General features: G+C 42.2%; 1 protein-coding gene across 1 annotated transcript in view; it reads left to right on the top strand.

Moving 5' to 3' along the window:
- The window catches only part of UNC5B (unc-5 netrin receptor B), a 250,789-nt gene extending 230,655 nt beyond the window's left edge, over window positions 1-20,134 (top strand). Inside the window, exons 11-17 of the mRNA XM_087701872.1 lie at window positions 1,283-1,370; window positions 3,322-3,490; window positions 4,832-5,065; window positions 13,453-13,602; window positions 15,000-15,164; window positions 18,091-18,269; window positions 19,728-20,134. Coding sequence (XP_087557998.1) covers window positions 1,283-1,370; window positions 3,322-3,490; window positions 4,832-5,065; window positions 13,453-13,602; window positions 15,000-15,164; window positions 18,091-18,269; window positions 19,728-19,893 — 1,151 coding nt within the window. The 3' untranslated portion in view covers window positions 19,894-20,134. The remainder of the gene's footprint in view (window positions 1-1,282; window positions 1,371-3,321; window positions 3,491-4,831; window positions 5,066-13,452; window positions 13,603-14,999; window positions 15,165-18,090; window positions 18,270-19,727) is intronic.
- Window positions 20,135-20,335: the final 201 nt, after the last annotated feature.

Below are 20,335 nucleotides of genomic sequence, written 5' to 3'. Positions count from 1 at the left end.
TAAAATGGAACTTCGAGGAACTTCGAGCCTCGGATTCTTATTTTGGGGTGTTGCTTGGAAACCTGGCACGTGCATTGATTAGTTATGGGACATAAAGTCAGTTATAAGGTTTCCTCTGCCCAGTCATGTGTGACTCTAAGGCAGGGGTCTGCCTTTAAGCATGGAGGACTTCAACTCCCAGAATTCCCCAGCCAGTGCGCCAAACCAGCAGTAATGCCGGCAGCAACCCACTCCTGACTAGCATATACGGTATGTGCAAGGGGAACCTTTACTTTAGTTCAAACTAGCTCATGATTGACCTCAGACAGACACTGAGAATACAATTGTTGGGATTATTTAAGTCATTACAAGAAGTTCAGCAAAAGATTTTTGACTGCCAGATAGTTAAAAATAGCTTCCTCCATTCCATGGACTTTTTTTCAAATAGATTGGAAAAAATAAATGACCATGTACAGCATTAAATGTTATGATAAAAATATTTATACCAGAGGCATCCTTCTTAAAGATAATTAGGACAGTGTCTATAGTCACCATCAAAGATGTGCTACTAAAACAATTGTTAAGCCACATTCATTTTTTCAGAATAATTAGACATAGTTCCAGTGGTTGGATTCAGCCAGTTCGCACCTATTCGGAAGAACCGGTTGTTAACTTTCTAAGCAGTTCGGAGAATCGGTTGTTGGAAGAAATCTCCTTTTGGTTTTTTCCACTTTTACAGGGCTAATCCTGTAAGGAAGGCAGGAAGGAAACATTCTGGTGTTGCTTCTAGCCTAATCTTCATTGCCCTGCTTACAGAAACCGCCTCTCTGGTTAACCCTTATTACATTGTAACAGCTAAGGCAAAATGTCCATTGACCTGAGTGACGTTGAGTTGGCCACACCCACATGATCACATGACCACCGAGCCACGCCTACCCAGCTGGTCATTAGGGCAGAGAACTGATTGTTAAATTATTTGAATCCCACAACTGCATAGCTCCCCATATAAGGTCATAGCCAAAAAAACAGCATATGAACTTGCTTGGTGGTTTCCTGGGAACTACAGTGATTGTAGGATGGTTCAGTTGCAACTTATCCTCTTTCCTGCAGCCCAATTCAGGAGGGCGAACAGATCCATCAGATATTAGTTATGAAAAAACAGAAGAATAGGAGAGACTGTATAAAGTATCCTATGGAATTAAGAATTGTATCATAAAGCTGTGGAGAGATAGACATAGAATGATGCTCCAGGAAATGCTCTTCGTTATTTCATCTATTACTTCTTCTTTTTTTTCTTTTGCAGGTGTGAGTCTGTTAGTGCCACATGGAGCAATTCCTCAGGGGAAGTTCTATGAAATGTATCTGATGATCAACAAAGCAGAGAATATTCTGTAAGTAGATCAGATCATGTATCTTGTCTTATTTTTTTACTCTGACCTCCCTAAGCCTAAAAGTGATATCCAATTAAAGGATATCCAGGTAAGGTTTCTTTTTATTATATTGTTTTAGAACAGACTTCCCCCATCTTCATACATGCATTTTCCTTCAAATATTAGCATACCAGACTACATTCAAGGCAATCTTTCACATAAGTCTCAATATTCAAAATTATCTTACTCAGTTCCAACTCCTAACAAAAGAAATTAAAAGTGTAGATAACTTACTGTACTTTTCGGAGTATAAGATGCACTGGACTATAAGACGCACCAAGATTTTGAAGAGGCAATTTTTTTAAAAAAAGGTTTTGCACTCTGCAGACCTCCCAAAAATGGCCCATTTTTTGAAAAATGGGCCCATTTTTGTCAAAGAAAGGGCATGAATAGACTTTAGGAGGCTTCTAGAGTGCTCCTGGGTGCTGGGGGGGGACGAGCAAAAAAAGGCTAGTTTTTCACTCATTTTTGCTCTCCTCAGCCCTAGGAGCATTCTGGAAGCCTTCGAAAGGCTATGCACGGCCATTTTTGCAAAGGGGGTGGGGTTTCGGGAGGCCAAAAATGCAGTATTCAGTGTATAAGACGCACCCAGATTTTCATCCTCTTCTGAGGGAAAAGGGTGCGTCTTATACTCCAAAAAATATGGCAGGTGGAAATGTCTGTGCATCTTATAGAGTGAATGTTGCTGAAGCCCTGCCCACCTGCTGGTCCCCACTATTTGGCCTCTGCCTCCCAGCAATTTGTCTCCTTGCAGCAAACAGGCTGTGCTGAAGTTGACCAGGCTGTTTGCTGCAAGGGGGCAAATTGCTGGGAGGCAAAGCCAGATATTTTTTTCTTGTTTTCCTCCCCAAAAGTTAGGTGCGTCTTATAGTCCGGAGCATCCTATAGTCCAAAAAATACAGTAATCCCTCACTAATTGGTTGCACAGTCCTTTGGCTATTAGACATATTCTGCTCCTTTATGCAACAGTTATACTACTACTAATTTCCATCCAAGAACCATAGCTACAATTAGATTGCTTAAAAACACCCTTTCCCAATTACGTGTCTTCCAAATGTATTGAACCAACTCCCATTGCATGGCCTGGAGTTGATAACATCTAAATGGAAAAAGCTGTTAGCACCTTACTGAAATCATAGGATTCTTTCTGAGTTGAGTTTAGGCTGATATTATTTATTTATTTGTATCCCACCTTTATTAGTTTTACAAATAATTCAAGGCAGCGAACATGTCACAATACCCCTTCGTCCTATTTTTACAACAACCCTGTGGCAATGGTGGCTTCTGGACGGTATGGGTGTACTGATAGTAGCCGGGAGCAGCAGCCACCGTACCAGTTTGGTGGCTTGTTTGGCCCGCCCGCCCGCCTGCATTTTATGGCCATTTATAACGTGACCAGCCAATTGTACATGTGTGCACAGCATGTGGCGCCTGTGCGACCACCGCCGAGCAGCTGGGTGTTGCAGAGCAGTGGTGTGTGCATGCATGCACAGCATGCATGCCCGAACAGAATGCCCGGCCCTGTGTGCAGCGTACCAGTTGTGACGGGATCCAAAACCCACCCCTGCCCTGTGGGCTGGGCTAAGCTAAGCACTATGTAGCCACAGGTATTCAGCAAATTAGGTCAGAAAAGTGCTTGGGATAAAGAAAAGAAAAATGAATCAAGGCAAGAAAAATTAACAATATTTATTCACTTAAATATGATGCTACTTTAAGAAAAAGAATATTTCACATTTTAAAAATAACAGAACGTTACATGTGTTAACAGTTGTGAACTTCAGTAGGTATGCATTAACTTCAGTATTCCACTCTGTCTTGTTCCTGCTAAAGAATATGGAGTTCAGATATCCTTTTGCATTTTAAGCAGAGTTCCACAGAGCCAACAAAAGTATCTTGTGTTTGTCCTTTCTAGCTTTCCCTCTGAAGGCAACCAGACAGTACTGAGTCCCAGAGTGACCTGTGGTCCTACGGGGCTTCTCTTATGCCGTCCAGTCATCTTGACTGTTCCACATTGTGCAGAGGTCACTTCCCCAGACTGGATGTTGCAGTTGAAAACCCAGTCCCACCAAGGACACTGGGAGGTAAGCTGAATTAACCAGAGAAGTAGATATTGGAATGAAGTCCTATAGAAGAAGTTGTAGTGTTCTATGTATGTTGCTTCTCCGAGCAGCATGGTGGTCTAGTGGTGAAGACACTCATCTTCCACTCAGCAGGTTGAGAATTCAATCCTCAGTAGCAGCAGATATTTATCTCCTAGGTCACAAAGAAAAAAATATCTGCTGCAAACTCCGCATGGCATCAGGAAGGGCATCCGGCCAATAAATGCTCAGTTCCATCCAGTCGTCTCAACTCTGGATCCAGCCTATGGGATGCTTAAATCTAGCCCATAGGTCTAGATTATAACAAAAGACTGTGCCTCTGGCAGCCAAAACAGGGCATGGGTTTTGGCATTAGCATTTAGCAGTTTTATTCCTAATTCTAGATCCCCTGTAGTTATGAAGAAAACAGTCTTCTACTGCCTCAGCCAGCATGGTCAATATTCAGGGATGAAGGTGATTGTAGTCCTGCCACATCTGGTAAAGCCAACTCAGAAAAGATCAGCATTTCTATTCTATTCTAATACAGCAATATTAAGTGTGGCTAGAAAGTGTAATATTGGGTAATAACATTAAAACCAATGTATTTAGTAATATTAATACCATAGTTTTGGACTATAAGGTGCACCAGTGTGTAAGGCGCACCAAGATTTTGAAGAGGTAAGAAAAAAAAGTTTTTGTCCTCCTCGGCCGCCAGGAACACTCTGCAGACGGGCTGAAAATGGGTTGTTTTTTGCAAAAAAAGGAGGCCTTTTTGCCTTCCCTCAATCCTGCTGAAGCCTGCAGAGTGCTGCTGGGGATTGAAAAAACATCTCTGTTTTTGCAAAAAATGGCCTGTTTGACACTTGTTTTTCGCTAATATGGGATGCAGGAGCGGGGCTTTGGAGGGCCAAAAATGACTGTATTCAGTGTATAAGACACACCAACATTTTCACATTTTCACATTCTTTTGGGGGGGGAAGGTGCATCTTATACTCCCAAAATTATGGTACTTCCTGCTGGCATAGCAACTCAAAATTTAGATAAGAATGATGGAAACTCCTACATTCATAACCCTTCAAAACACGACAGACCGCATTTTGCAAAGCCACTGCCATCTCCAAAATATAGGACATGTCAATCAACAAAGTTTGCTTAACTCCAAAATTTAAGTTTTCATTTTAGCTTTTCTTATCGCATTCAGTCCTTTCTATTTTCAAGGTACCCAATTTGTACAGCTCTCGTAATTGGGGAGGCAAATGTTTAAGTAGTTACTCGTTAAAACAGGCACCCAGGTGGAACTTACAATGTTTTTAATCTCTTCTTTACCCCGCTTTCCTCCTCCAGGAAGTTGTGACGCTAGATGAAGAGACTTTAAACACACCTTGTTACTGCCAGCTGGAACCCAAGTGCTGCCATATCCTGCTGGAACAGCTTGGAACGTACGTCCTTGTGGGAGAATCCTATTCTAGGTCGGCCATAAAGAGACTGCAGCTGGCCATCTTCGCTCCCACCCTCTGTACCTCATTGGAATACAATCTCAAAGTATATTGCTTGGAGGACACACCTGATGCTTTGAAGGTAACGCATAGCTGAGGTTCTTCCTCTCCTCTCTCCTGTCAATAAATAGCTCATACTTTTCTTGCACGTACACACTTAGACGAACATATGAATGTAGGTTTCACCATGGCCTCCTCCATCTGGGAGTTCTCCCAGTGTATTGCATTGTAATTCCAGACTTCCTAGTCCATTGCTGGCTGGGTGCAATATGAATTTTATGACAACTCACCTAGAGCCATGATGGTGAACCTATGGCATGTGTACCAGAGATGGCACGCAGAGCCTTCTCTGTAGGCACATGCGCCATCGCCAGCTGCTCTTCTGATTTCCGGTGCGCACATGCACAGCTGGTCTTTGCGGGGGCCAGAGCACAGGAAAACAGCCTGAAAATGGCCCCCAAAACAGCCAAATAACAGACCGGTTTTCTAGCTGGTTTTTGGGATCATTTTCAGGCCAAAAGCAGTCCTAAAAACAGCCTAAAAATGACCCGCAAAATGGCCTGAAAACAGCCTAAAAAAAGGCATACATGTGCCAGCCAGCTGGTCTTCGGATTTCCAGCACTGCGGTGCGCGCACATTCATGCACATTCCGGTTTGGGCACTCGGTGCCGAAAAGGTTCACCATCACTGACCTAGAGGACAATGAGTTGTGGAAAGTGATTGCAGAATGTATTTGTGATCCGATTAAAACCATAGAGGGCATTTTTCCTTCATGAAACTGAATGATGAGTTGCTTATCTTAGAGTCTGTGCAAAGTGATGTTTGCTCCATATGGCTTTAACAGAGACTTGACATAAGGGGTGGGGGGTGGGGGGTCACAAATGTATCTCGTATGGTTTTGTGGATCACACCCGCAGTGGTATAATTGGAACTGTGCTTTAATCATCTTTGCCTTGGCTTATCATCCACTATTCAGTTCACCAGCAGCCAGGCAATCACGTTACAGAAGTTGAAATGTAGATGCCTACAAGATCAACACAAAATTTTACCCACTAAATTATTTCCCTTTGGTATATCTATGAAGCGCAATGGCTTAATGACAATGGAGATGGTCTCGGCTTTGGCGGTTTGAGTACTAGCAAGTGGGTGGTGGATTGAGCCCCCATCACTTGCCTCAGCTTATGCCCACCTTGCGATTCAAAAACAGGTTCTATGCGAGTAGGTAAAATAGGTACCATTTTCGTGGGGAGACAAGCTAATGCTCTGTGCAGGCAGGCAGATTCCTGATGGCTCTGAACATTCCCAGTTGCGGTACCATTTGCAAGGCAGCTCCAGAAAGGTTGGAGCCCTTGGGTGAAGCTGAAAAAGAGCCACTCATCTTTCTCTCTAATGTAAAGCTGGCTTGCCCTCCTGTGGCACATCTTGGGAAGAGCACATTTCCTATAATAGGGTTGATTCCTTGGCAAGCCAAACTAGCACTTTGCAATAGCATCGGGGGTCTCCGGGCTACTATAACAGTGCCATATGCTAATAATAATAATTGGTATATCTATGTTTGTCCTTCAATGAGAGAAATAGAGGTGGTTATCGTTATTACAGATATATACTACCCAGAAAATTTCAAAACGGGAAATGCAGACCCCCAGCTTCCTCAGTCTATTGTCATTGTTTGTTTCACTGGACTCATCCCAATCTGTATGGCCAATTATCAAGGATTACTGTATTTTTCGGAGTATAAGATGCACCAGAGTATAAGACGCACCAAGATTTTGAAGAGGCAAAGAGGCAAGAGTTTGCACTCTGCAGACTTCCCCAAAATGACCCATTTTTCGTGAAAATGGGCCTGTTTTTTTTTTTTTCAAAAAGGGCATGCATAGCCTTTAGGAGGCTTGTAGAGTGCTCCTGGGGGATGGGGGGGGGGGAATGAGCAAAAATTGCCCTGTTTTTCGCTCATTTTTGCCCTCCCCAGTCCCCAGGAGCACTCTGGAAGTCTCCTAAAGGGCATTTTTGCAAAGGGGCGGGGTTTCGGTAGGCCAAAAATGCGGTATTCAGTGCATAAGACTTACCCAGATTTCCACCCTCTTTTTTGAGGTAAAAAGGTACGTCTTCTACTCCGAAAAATATGGTAAGTTCCTAATAAATGTTCTAAATTTCTTTATGTATTTTCATTAGGACTGGAGAAGGGGACAGTGTGTCCCATAAGCTAAAAATTAGTTCATCACGTTTATAAGTTGCTGGATGTCTCTACATATATTCTTGTGTTCCATAGAAATGCATTGATTTTGCATAATGTTACCTATGCAAACAATTAACGTGGGGATCGAAAGATTATCCATTTCTGAATTTTCATCTTTAAATATCTGTGCCTTTTAGAAACACTTTTGTCTTTGTTTCCTACTTCTACACTGTTAGCTTTCCCATTATTTTAAAAAAAGCTACAATAACTTATTCAAGAAAATTGATTGCTTAGTACTTCTTGTTTGCACTTACATTAGAACTTCTCTGCCCCAAAGAAGGCTTGCTGGTAATCCAAGCATGCAATGTGACTTAGAAAAGTGGTTACTCAGGGGAGCAAAAACAGCCTGATGCAATGAGTTGAAAAGTGACCCAGAGTTTACTTTCAATAATAAGTTCCTTTAACCCATTCCTTAGGGAGCAGCCCTGACATTTTCCATGAAGCTCCCAGGAGGAGAAAGAAAGTATTGCAGGGACTATTTTGTGTCCTAGTTTTAAGACATCAGAAAAAAGTAACTATTAGTTTTTATAGTTTTTTGCATGGCAAATACATTTGTCCCTATTATTACTAATGTAGGTAATATGTAGACTGCTAATTCTGATGCACCTATTAAGATGAAAGAAAGGAAAACGACAGCTTCCCAAACTAGGCTGAATAGGGCTCTAGTCCTTAACCTGGATCTGAATATCTTGGAATATTGTTTTGTCAAACAGTTGGCAACCTCAGGGCAATGGGGAAAAGGAAGAGTTACTACTTTGCTCTTTCGTTGCGGCAGCCATAAGCACTATAATTTTCCTTGACCACTTGTCCCTGTTGCCCATAACACCAGCCTATATATATATACTAGGAGGCTTACCATGTACAAATTATAATTTGTATCCAATTTATCCCGACAACTTAGAACCTAGTTTGTGATGGCGAACCTATGGCACGCGTGCCATAGGTTCTCTCTGTGGGCACCCCAGCCATCACCCCAGCCCACCATGCATACGTGCGCACATCCCGGCAGCCAGCTGGCCTTTGGGTCTCTGCCACACATGTGCGGGAGGCGGAGTGGGTGCGGATATGCATGCTTGCACAGGGGGCAGGGGGCATTTGGGGGACACTCGAATTGCATTTTGGGGCCTCACATGCCCCCCCGTGCCTCGTTTCGGCTTCCAGGTTGGTGCAGGAGGCCTTCCAGGCTCAAAATGGGGCGTGGGGGCGCCCCCATTCCCTGTTTTGGGCCTGAAAAATCTTCTACACCAACCTGGAAGCCTAAACAGGGTGCAGGGGCACCGTGCGAGGCGCCCCCTGTACACCGTTTTGGGCCTGAGAAGCCACCTGCACCAACCTGGAAGCCAAAAATGGGCGTGGTCACACGCTGTAACGCACACACATTTTTGGCATGTGGCGACAAAAAAGTTAGCCATCGCTGACCTAGAAGATTCACCTATGCCTTTATCTTGGGCCTGTCCCCTAAAATTCTGCCCAGGAATCTTTAGCAAAGATAAGGATAAGTCTAGGACTTCTCCACCCCAATCATTAGCCTCTTCAACCAAAGAAAAATTGAGAAAGGAGATGAACTTTCCTGTTTAAAATATTTCTTAAGTCATCAAAAGTCGTAGAAGAGAGCTGAAAATCACATTGTTCCATTGCCTTTGTCTTAGGATAAGAACCTTTCATAATCTACATTGCACGCAGGTAGTTCTCAAATTGCAACAGTTCATTTAATGACCGTTCCAAGTTACAATGGCACTGAAAAAAGTGACTTATGACCATTTTTCACACTTACCACCATTGCAGCATCCCCCTTGGCAACTGGTTCATATTTATGATGGTTACAGTGTCCCGGGGTTATGGGATCACCTCTTGCAAACTTCACGACCAAACGCTCTGATGGATGGCAATTTTGGATGTTAGTAAACTGTATATCTGATTGTATCTGTTCAGGAAAGCTGAATTAGCTAATTATGATCTTTCAGGTGCACTTTAATTCCCTACTTTCCAGGGGTCAAGAGAAACACAAAAAATGATTCATAATCCTGTGTAAATTGGTAGATAATCACTTAATGGTGTAGTCAAGGAGTAGTGGGTTTCAATTTATTTTACTACCAGTCACTCATGCCCACTCGTGTGATGCTTCTTCACATATGCAGAAGTTTCTGCGCATGCACAGAAGTGTCCGGATGGGTAGGTGGAGCCTCTCACCACCGCCAGTACTGGTTTGTCCGATCCAGGGTGAACCGGCAGAAACCCACCTCTTGTGTCGAGCACATTCTTGACCTGCAGAAGGTTTCACATCAGTCTTTGGATAAAAGATGTCAAATTGTATGACCGGGATCAAGTCACTAGCCTGACCTGTTTGAGGGCCACTGCCAGTCTGTCTTGATTTGGTCAAGTTCTGGTCTACATATGGGACTCACTCCATAAGGTCTTCATCTAATTAATGTAATGGCATCATTTATCATTTTAACATGCCCTTCCAGCTTCCAATGTCAAGGGGTGATTTGGAGAGTATGGAACCAAGGAACACACATTCTGATTTGTATTCTACTTGATAACTGGGCATTGCCCAAGTATTTATTTATCCCAATCCTGTATTAGACAAGAAAAGGAATGGATATTTAGTGTCCAATCAAAGTAATTTTATTTGCATTTAAAAGTATAAGCATTAAGTATAATCTCTCTCTCTATTGAGAGGGGGGGAGGGAGAAAGAGAGAGAGAGAGAGAGAGCAGTCTGCCCTTCATAGCAACTCACAAGTTAAACAAGTCCAGAATATGTTTTCTTATGGGGTTTTTTTATAGCCAAGTTTTTTTTGTGATCAAAATGTAAAGGCCACCTATGAAGAAACCACCAGAAACCATTTAATTGCTATTCTTCTGAAAATACCTATTGTCAAGTTATTTTCAAAGCCTATCAATAATGTTAGCACCACTTTGCATGCCTAATGAAAGTGACCCATCATTCTTAATGAAGTATAAATCTCCATCTGCCTCCATCTACCAACCAGAGTGATTAGTTCCAGCAATCAACACACCAAGCTGGTATTTCAGGCTTTATTGTGTTGTGCGTTTTAACCTTGATGTCACAACTGGCATTCGATCTCCCCACTCCCATCCCAACCCACAAGTTAAAATAGCTTTAAAAAAAAAAGGACTCTGGAAATTATCTTTTCCCATTTTTAATAAAGGACATGGCTCAAGAAATTGAAGGTTGCAATCAGTGGTGGGATTCAACTGGTGTAACAACCGGTTCGCTTCACACGTGCTTTGCACAAAAACATTGCTTTTGAAATCAGCACTAAAATTACATCCCCAGTGAGTAAAACATGAGACATGGCAATCCGCTCTGCCGCGCCAATCAGCTGGGCTTCAAATAAAGGAAATATAGGACGGAATAGAGCAGGGGTGGGTGGGTGAGGCCAACTGATCGCCAGAAGTATCGGTTCACATGAATCGGTCCAAACTGGCTGAATCCCACCCCTGGTTGTAATGATATATACAAGAAATGGAGGTGAATGCCTTCAGGCAGCATGGCTGGCTGGAGAATTCTGGGAGTTGAAGTCCACCAGTCTTAAAGTTGCCAAATTTGGAGAGCCCTGCTTTAGAGCATTAGAGAAGGTTGCAAAGTATTATGGGATACCTGGTGCCCAAGATAGGCAAAGTCAAGTACTCTTAGAGCAGTGGTGTCAAACACGATTTCATTGGGGGCCACATCAGGGTTTTGTTTGACCTCAGGGGTGGTGGTGGCCAGCTTGGCATCACTCATGTCAGGGATGCCTGTAGTGGCCCAAGCACTCTGCCTTAGAAAACAGGCTCCTGAGCTCCGTTTTAGGCCATGACAGCCTCCTGCAACCCTCTGCCAGTGCAGCCCTCCCAAGCTCCATTTTTGCTGGCAGAGGCACCATGGGCCACCCCTTCACTGTTTCCAAGGCAGCCCCACAGCTGAGATCTAAGAACCCCCCAGAGCCTTGAGCTTGACACCCCTGTTTTAGAGAGAGAGAGAGAGACCTTGCTGTTAACTTGCTCAAACATTTATTGACTTATTCAAAGAGATACCAAAATGCATTTTGTAGACTGCTGGAAATCCACGTGTATCAAGTACTCCAACAAGCATGGAAAGTCAAACTGGAACCTAGAAATACAAATAGTAACGTACGTCAGCCCTCTTCAACATCTTCTGTCTCAGTTGGAACAGGAATTCCCAAACTTTGAAGGAGGGGTGAAATCTACTTACCTTCATTACCGGTTTGCAAATGTGAGCGTGCGTCAGGGGTGGGTTCCTACCGGTTCGCACCGGTTCTTGCGATCCGGTTCGTCAGTGAACCCGGAAGTAATTAACTTCCGGGTTCCTAGCTCCTAGCCCGTCGCTGGGTGCCTGCAGGGTTTTTCTTTTTAAAAAACGTCTCTCTGGATGATCTTGAAAACCTGCAAGGTTGCTTTGGAAGGGGACATATGGGCAGCATTTCCCCCTGCCCCCCTCCCTGGGAGCCTGCAGTTTTAAAGCAAGCCTTTGCACAGTAAAGAAAATCCCACGAGCGAGAGAAGTTTTTACTTGCTTTTACTGTGAAGTTGCGGAAGCTTCCAAGGCTAAAGGCAAGCAGAAATGGGTGGGGGAATCCCTCGCAGGTTTTCAAGATCGTTTGCAGAGAGGTGTTTTTTAAAAAGAAAATCCTGAAAAGGATTTGGAGAGATTGGCAATTGGTCTTTGGTGGGGGGGAATCCCCAAAACAAGGAGCATAGCCCATTCTCCCTCCCAAGAAGAACGTTTTCTTTTTTAAAAACCCTCTGCAGAAGCTTCTCTGTGGAAGCTTCCAAGGCTAAAGGCAAGCAGAAATGGGTGGGGGAATCCCTCGCAGGTTTTCAAGATCGTTTGCAGAGAGGTGTATTTTAAAAAGAAAATCCTGAAAAGGATTTGGAGAGATTGGCAATTGGTCTTTGGTTGGGGGGGGGAATCCCCAAAACAAGGAGCATAGCCCATTCTCCCTCCCAAGAAGAACGTTTTCTTTTTAAAAAACCCTCTGCAGAAGCTTCTCTGTGGAAGCTTCCAAGGCTAAAGGCAAGCAGAAATGGGTGGGGGAATCCCTCGCAGGTTTTCAAGATCGTCTGCAGAGGCATTTTAAAAAAGAAAACGGTCTTCTTGGGAGGGGAAAGAAGAAATGTTATTCCTTTTTGCAAATGTTTTATTTGTGATGCAATATGTTGCTTTTAAGTGTTTAGACCAGGTTTATGTGTCTCAAAGTGGCTGCTTTTCTATGGGCAGGCCAGGTTTGTTGCAAGGCAGTGTGTTTCACCCTCCTTGTTTAGGTAATTCTGAGGTGGTTGATGGTTCTGTGAGTGCCTGTCCTTTATAATTTTCCACATTGCCTTGATGGTTTTTATTCCAGTGACTTTGTCTTTCCTGTTCTAAGACTTAGGGGAAAAAAACTTGTTTCATTGGCAGTCTTTTTTTTGGGGGGGGGGGGATTTTATTTTTTTGGTTTTTTCCTAGCACTGTCATAGTTTGTGGGGGTGGGGGTGGGTGGGTGTGTAATGTCCCGCAGTTATCTATGCATTAATAATGATCTAGTAATATTAATAATATCTAGTAATTAGTAATATCTAGTAATAACATCATCTTGGCCACTCCCACCAGGTCACATGGGTGGCAAGCCACTCCCATCCGGTCACATGGGCAGCAAGCCACTCCCACAAAGGAGGCCACGCCCACAGAGTAGGTTCGAACAATTTTTGAAACCCACCCCTGGCGTGCGTGTATGCTCCGCTTGCACACGCCACCTCCACGCATGCACAGGACCTTCTGAGCTTGCTACCGAACATGCCTGAAAGATAAGTAGAACAGCAAGGGGGAATCTGCTGTGCCACGCGATTTAGATTAGCTAGAAAGCAGGAAATCCTGTTTTCTAGCTAATCTAAATCATGTGGCACAGCTGATCATCAGAAATACCGGTTTGCCTGAACCGGTAGCATTTTTTTACTATCAATTCGGGGGAACTGGTGCGAACTGGTAGCATTTCAGCCCTGCTTTGAAGATTAGCTTAGCCTTGTTAGCCAGAAGTTCTGGGAACTGCACATCTGGAAGATGCCCCTGAGGAAGGCTATTACAGGGTATAGTTATACACCAGCTGTCATGAACTGCAGTCCATTTCATGTCCCTTCGCTGTCTCACCTATTTTGTATCACATTCCCAATTAAATTGCTTTCTTTTTTACTTTTTGGTGCTTTTGCTTTTGTTTTGCTTGTCCCATAGGAAGTGCTTGAAATAGAAAGGACTCTTGGCGGCTATCTCTTAGAAGAGCCCAAGCCTCTACTGTTTAAGGACAGTTATCACAATTTGCGCCTCTCGGTTCATGACATCCCTCATTCGCTTTGGAGGAGCAAACTCCTAGCCAAATATCAGGTGAGTGCTTTTACCTGTCAGTTGAGCAACAGACTTAAGAGTGATTCCATAGGGCCTCCTTTGAAATCAACCTTCCTGGTGGGTTTACAAAATTTTCCCACTGCTCTAAAAAATACATCCATTAACACATTTAGTTCTCCAAGGTGATTCATAGGAGTCTTTTAGTAGATGGTTCCCAGGCACATAAACACTCAGAAAGCCATTGTGTAAACAGCCAGTTGCAATCTCTTTCGTTATTAGTAGAGACTTGTCTCCTTGCTGTTATGATAGGAAGAATATCACAAAAAGTTCTTCACCTGGAAATATATTAGATTTAAGTGGGAAAGAGTGGCTGGGATTCTCAGGACCTCATCCCATTCATCTCAATAAATGTTGTGAAAACAGCGTGAGACTCATGCTTGGAAAAGAAGCAATGTTCCAATATCTCAGGGGTTGCCAAAAAGAAGAGTGAGTCAAGCTATTCTCCAAAGTACCTGAAAGCAGGACAAGAAATAACAGGTGGAAACTAATCAAGGAGAGAAGCAACTTAGAGTTAAGGAGAAATTTCCTGACAGTTAGAACAATTAGCCAGTGGAATGATTTGCCTCCAGAAGTTGGTGGATGCTCCAACACTGGAAGTTTTTAAGAAGAGATTGGAGAACCATTTGTCTGAAATTATATAGAGTTTCTTGCTAAAGTTGGACTAGAAAACTTCCAAGGTCCCTTCCAATTCTATTATTCTGTTAAACACTTTCAGTTTTAGGCCCTGCCAAAGATCCTGACCAGTTTTTATTCTGCACATTGGCAAGATTAGAAATATATATTTACTGATTATCTCAGAAGACTTCAGCTCACATGCCTGCTATATCCTCTCCTTCCTCCATGTTCCATATGTTCATATTGTCCCTTTGCTTCTCCATTCTCCCATACAACTAAGATGCATATTCTGTAATTTCTTGAAAGGGAGGCAAGTATGAATGTAAGCGCTCTGCCCCAATGCCATATAAATGCATGTGCCATGCCAAGTTTTTTTCATCTTGTAAACCTAGGTTGGGAATTCCAGTTGAAACCAATCTGGAAATTTCTCCTTCTCTGTAGCTCAGAGTAACCCAACTGACTTATATCCAGCACCTTATTCCACAGTGATCACTGTCAGTTATCACTGGGGAGCCCACAAGTAAGCAATCACTTAGCCTCTAGTAAACAAGACGGAGCCTGTCAATCAAACTGTCATACAAAGACTGCAAACCTTGTTCTTTGCTTCTGCTTGCCTGGAATTTGATATGAAGAGAAAATACACAGGATTGTTTTTGTTTAGTGTTCTTTTTTTAAAGGACCCATCTGTAAATTTCCAGAGTGCTGACATCTCATGGCACACATTTGTTCATTTCTTTCTGTTGCTTTTCTCTTTCTTTCAGGAAATCCCTTTCTATCACATTTGGAGTGGTAGTCAGAGAGCACTACACTGCACCTTCAGTCTTGAGAGATACAGCCCAGCTACTACAGAACTTACTTGCAAAATCTGTGTTCGGCAAGTTGAAGGAGAAGGGCAGATATTTCAGTTACATACTACACTTGGAGAGGTAAGCAAGGGGAACTTGGCAGGGGTGGATGGCTGCCGGCATTACTGCCAGTTTGGTGCATGCTCAATTTTGCTCCATGCATGTGCGCAGTTGCCCATAATAGAACATTAAAAAATGGGGAAAAAACTATGCCATGCCAACCATGGAACCGGTTTGGCCAGCAAACCCATCTCTGGAACTTGGATAAGAAAAGCAAATGGAATGAATGAATGAATGAATGAATGAATGAATGAATGAATGAGACAAAAGGAACAGACTATTTGGGTCTAGTAGTTTCTCTGAAACATTATATTGGCCAGATACAATCGGTAAAACTTGGGCTAATGTTCATGTTAGATTCTTTTAATGCAGAAGTTCTCAACCTTAACAATTTTAAGATGAATGGACTTCAAGTCCCGTAGTGGCGGCTGCAGAAGGCCCCGCCCACCCACCCCAGCGTAATGCGCAAACACTGCACATGCACACACACACACATTTGCGAACCGGTAGGGAAGGTAAGTGACTCCAATCCCTGGTCCACAGACCTTAAATTTATCAATATTGAGAAACACAGTTCTAATGTTTAATTTCAGCCGTGACTCACTTCCACTTCTGCTGTTCCAAATGTCACTACTATTTTATGGACAGTGAAAGAAAATCGTATTTCTTATTGTCTTTGATACATCCATCCAGTGGTGAAATTCAATTTTTTTTTACTACCAGTTCTGCGGGCGAGGCTTGGTGGGCATGGCAGGGTAAGGATACTGCAAAATCCCTATTCCCACCCCACTCTGGGGCCAGCCAGAGATGTTATTTGCCAGTTCTCCGAACTACTCAAAATTTCTGCTGCCAGTTCTCCAGAACTTGTCAGAACCTGATGAATTTCACCCCTGCATCCATCCCTATTCACCTGGATATTAACAATGCAGCCTGTTCTTTCATGTAACTGTTTCTGCTTGTGTATCTGGCTTACACAACTTGTTGGAAATTTTAAATATCCATTTCAGTATTTTTATTTTAATTCTGGACCAAGTATTATTGCTGAAACTTTTTCAGACCGCTCAAGAACCAAGAAGAGGGTAATAACTATTTAAGTCTCAGCCCTGAGGCCTTCCTGTACTTCTGAGATCATGGGTGTTTAGCCAGTTACATTACAGATTTGTATTTCCTATTAAAGTTGTGGTTGGAAGTGCATTAGTCAAAACATTTCAAAACCAGCCAACCTCCTTCCCCTGCAGACTAATTTGAGATTCCTGTCCTAATCTCGAAGGCCCATTATAGTTCAGCCATGCATGGCATTATTAGATAGCTGTTTCCTTCTGCACTCACTGAGGCAGGGTAATTTAATGGTGCTGTGAAGATCACCATTTATTTTTTAAGACATGATACCCTTCACGTTCTTATTATTTTGGTTTTTAGCATTTAGTAGTTTTCCTACTGCATTTTACTGACTGCTCCCCCCCACCTCAAGTGCTTCTGATTTTGTTTGCCTAGTACATGGCAAACAAACAAACAAAAAATTCAAAGTTTTAAAAAGTTTTATTACATATAAAAAATTCCACTCCTAAGTAAACAGTGTGTTGTCTGCGTACAAATAATTTTGATAAATAATAATCACAATATTTACAATAGTATTCATCACATTGGTATTGATATAATAATAATAATAATAATAACAACAACTTATCTGTTTTAATAAGCCTTCTTTATAAATAATCCTTCTCTTATATTTCCATATTTCTAACCTGTTTTTTATTGGCTAGTCATTGATAAAATAAACTGCATGTTGAAAACTATTCCATTTCTTCCTATTCCTATATCCTATTAATTTTAAGTGTTCATCGATCCCAGTGGTGGGATTCAAAATTTTTACTACCGGTTCTGAGGGCATGGCTTGGTGGGCGTGGCAGGCGAAGGCTACTGCAAAATCCCCATTTCCTCCCGATCAGCTGGGATTCGTGAGGCAGAGAATAGATGGGGGCGGATCCAGTCAGAGGTGGCATTTACCAGTTCTCCGAACTACTCAAAGTTTCCGCTACTGGTTCTCCAGAACTGGTCAGAACTTGCTGAACACCACTTTTGGTGTACAGGCTGCAATGAAACAAGATGGGACCATTTTCACATGCAAAGCTGATATGGGCCTTTAAACTTTTCTTGTGTTACTTCTCTAGAAGTTTGTCCATTGTTTCAGTGACTAAAAACCAAAACAAAAGCATTTGTTGTATGCACGCGTGTATATATGCCTCCCGACAAATACAGAATATAGCTTTTGTTTATAGTGAATCTTTCAATATGCATCTTGAAAGTGCCAGAAGGCAGATCAATTGTGGCCTGAGAATATTGTTTACTTTTTCTAGCGCATGTTATAAATCATGGTTGTCATTGACCTTGCGAGGTTATGAGACAGTTTGGAATCCATAAATGATAAGATGGAGCTTATGTTTTAAAAGTTGCCATCTTTATCCAATGAATCACCGAGACTTCATCCCATTTTGTTTTGTTATAAGAACGCCAGTTCCTTTTACATAATAATACATTCTAGTCATTTCCATAACACAAAACTAATTAATCAGCAAAATCCAAACCTCAAGCACAAAGTCCAGAAATGGTTTCCCAAGTGGAAACAAAGTTATCTATATTCTTTTCTTTAATTAAAGCAGTCAATTGAGCCATCTCTGCTAACTTCATTAGCTTTTGCAACCAGTCACCCATTGTAGGAATTAAAATATCTTCCAATATTTGTGCATAGAGCTATATAAAGGTTAAAAAAAATTGAGAATGTATGTTATTTTCTTATTGTATCCCATTAAAAATTGTCAATGCTCCCCTCCCCGGTTTTCCCTATACTTTTTTCCTCTTTCTGTTTTCCTTCCTTACTTTCCCATTATTTTCATTTTTCTTGGTGTTTTATATTTTGGTAAACTAATGAAAATTTAAAATTTTGAAGAACTCCAGCTCCTTTGATGCCTTGCGGTCCTACACTGGCGGTGCCATGACAACCCAGCTTGGACCACACGCCTTCAAGATTCCTCTGTCCATACGGCAGAAAATCTGCAACAGTCTTGATGCTCCTAACTCCAGAGGGAATGACTGGCGGCTCCTTGCCCAAAAGCTTTCCATGGATCGGTGAGTTTTACTTCCAGTTCTTTGATTGTCCCACAGGAGTTAAACCAGCCAAGGAAGTTGGTTAACTTGCATATAAATATTCATTGAAGTTGTTTGGTCATTTAAGCCCCTGATCTGCAGGGGCACTGTTGAGAACCAATTCATTTAGATGCCGTAATTTGACTTCATGATATTGTAAGGCTTTTGAATTCAGCTCAGAATCTGATCATTCCAATGAAACTGAACACGAGGCTACTGATAATCAGTTTTTATTTTCTGCAGAAAGCAAAAAGACTTGACAGCATTTTTGTCTCCCACCTTAACAGAGCAGGCAGAGAGAGAGAAAAAATAGGCGCGAGACTCACTGTCTCGTCGTGAAAAAAAACTTTTTGTCAAACTTCTTATAGTCTTACACAGCTTGTACAGATCATAGTGTTAGAAACATTTCATGTTACACAAGCCTCATGATTTTTCTTAGCGCACTGAAAACAATGGACCTTAGAAGAGGAAAGAAATACATTTTCTGGCATATAAGAATGCTGAACACATATTTCAAGTTACAAGCAAGGTTGCTTGGCCCACTCCATTTTTTCCCCTTTTCTTTAAGTAATTACTTTACTAGGCTAAGCTTGGCCATTCACCTAGAAGTTTTATCTATGAAATTGGCACGTTAGGTTGCAATGGAGCTTCTCTCAACAGCAATTTAACAAAAGCTGAATTAGGTTACACTCTGTATATGCTCTAATCCTTCAGGGATCCTTTCAATAAGATGTGGTGAATAGCTTATGGTGCCATCTACATTGCTTTTACCCATTTTGCCAATATCAAAATTCCTGCCTACAATAGGGCACGCGGCCCTCCCAAACTCCTTTTTCGCTGGCAGAGGGTTGCAAGAGGCCGTGGTAGCTGAAAACGGAGCTCAGGAGCCCATTTTTGCTGGCAGGAGCACCGTGGGCTGGTCCTTTGTCACCAGTCCAAAGTTACAATTACTTGGAAATAAATCCCACTGAATATTAAAACAGTTTATTTGTGTTATGGGGCTGCGTTGTCAGTTGAACAACATTTACCTGGGAGTCCTGGATGTATATCAAGAACTATTTCATACGTTCCTTGAAATAATGTTTATAAATCCTAAAGGCAGTATGATGGGGTTGTTATGTTTTAGACCAAGAAGCTAATTTATTGACAGGGGATGCTTAAATAAAACATTTCACCCCCATGATTTTTTTCCTTAATCCTTAATATTTTTATTTTATAGTCTCATATTTTTCTCCACTGGCCTTCTTACAAAAACCCCTCTGGTCCTGAAAATAATTACAATTCCAGGGTTTTGATTTCATGGCGGTATGGATTTAATTAGGATGCTAGCTTACTTATGTGAACAATGGCTTCAGAACAGAAGATTTCAGTGGCTAATGTTGATGCTGAAGGTCAAAGTTGATGCCTATAGTAAGCTCTTCTACTCTCTATCTTATTTAGGTACCTAAATTTCTTTGCCACCAAAGCCAGCCCAACGGGGGTGATCCTAGACTTATGGGAAGCTCAACATCAAGACGATGGAGACCTTAACACTCTGGCCAGTGCCTTGGAAGAGATGGGCAAGAGTGAGATGCTGGTTGTCATGGCAACAGAAGGAGAGTGTTGATGCAGCTGTTGGAGACTTCCAGCCATGTGGAGGATTGAGTAAGAGAGGGACAGGAAAAAAAAAAACTTAAAAAGGGAAAAAAAAGCTCTTTGGAACCAGTGGGAAACAGTTGCAAAGAAGGAGCAGAGTCAAGGCGCTGAAGGATTCAACTCAGGTTTCGTCTCCTTCTCATACTCCTCCCTCCTGAAATCACAATCAGCCTTAGAAATTGCGGAGTTTACAAGCAATCCAAGTGTTAAAAGACTCCTTCCTCCTTATTCCTCACAGCCTTTGGATTACAGCTTGAAAGCAATGCATCATTGCTAACGGTGACCACAGCCTCAGGCAGCAAGCAGTGTCTTCTCCAAAATCTCTGTTGTCTCTGTTGTGGCTTATTATGAGGGCTGCTGGAATCTGGGCTGTTAATTTGTTTGGTTCTTTGTTGATCTCTTCTTGACTTTCT

The sequence above is a fragment of the Thamnophis sirtalis genome, unplaced genomic scaffold (genome assembly GCF_051295495.1).
Source record: "Thamnophis sirtalis isolate CommonGarterSnake01/CBP01778 unplaced genomic scaffold, rThaSir2_p1.2 scaffold_15, whole genome shotgun sequence".
NCBI classification, from domain to species: domain Eukaryota; kingdom Metazoa; phylum Chordata; class Lepidosauria; order Squamata; family Natricidae; genus Thamnophis; species Thamnophis sirtalis.
The sequence above is the reverse complement of the archived record's forward strand: the minus strand, read 5'-3'. Positions and strand labels throughout refer to the sequence as shown.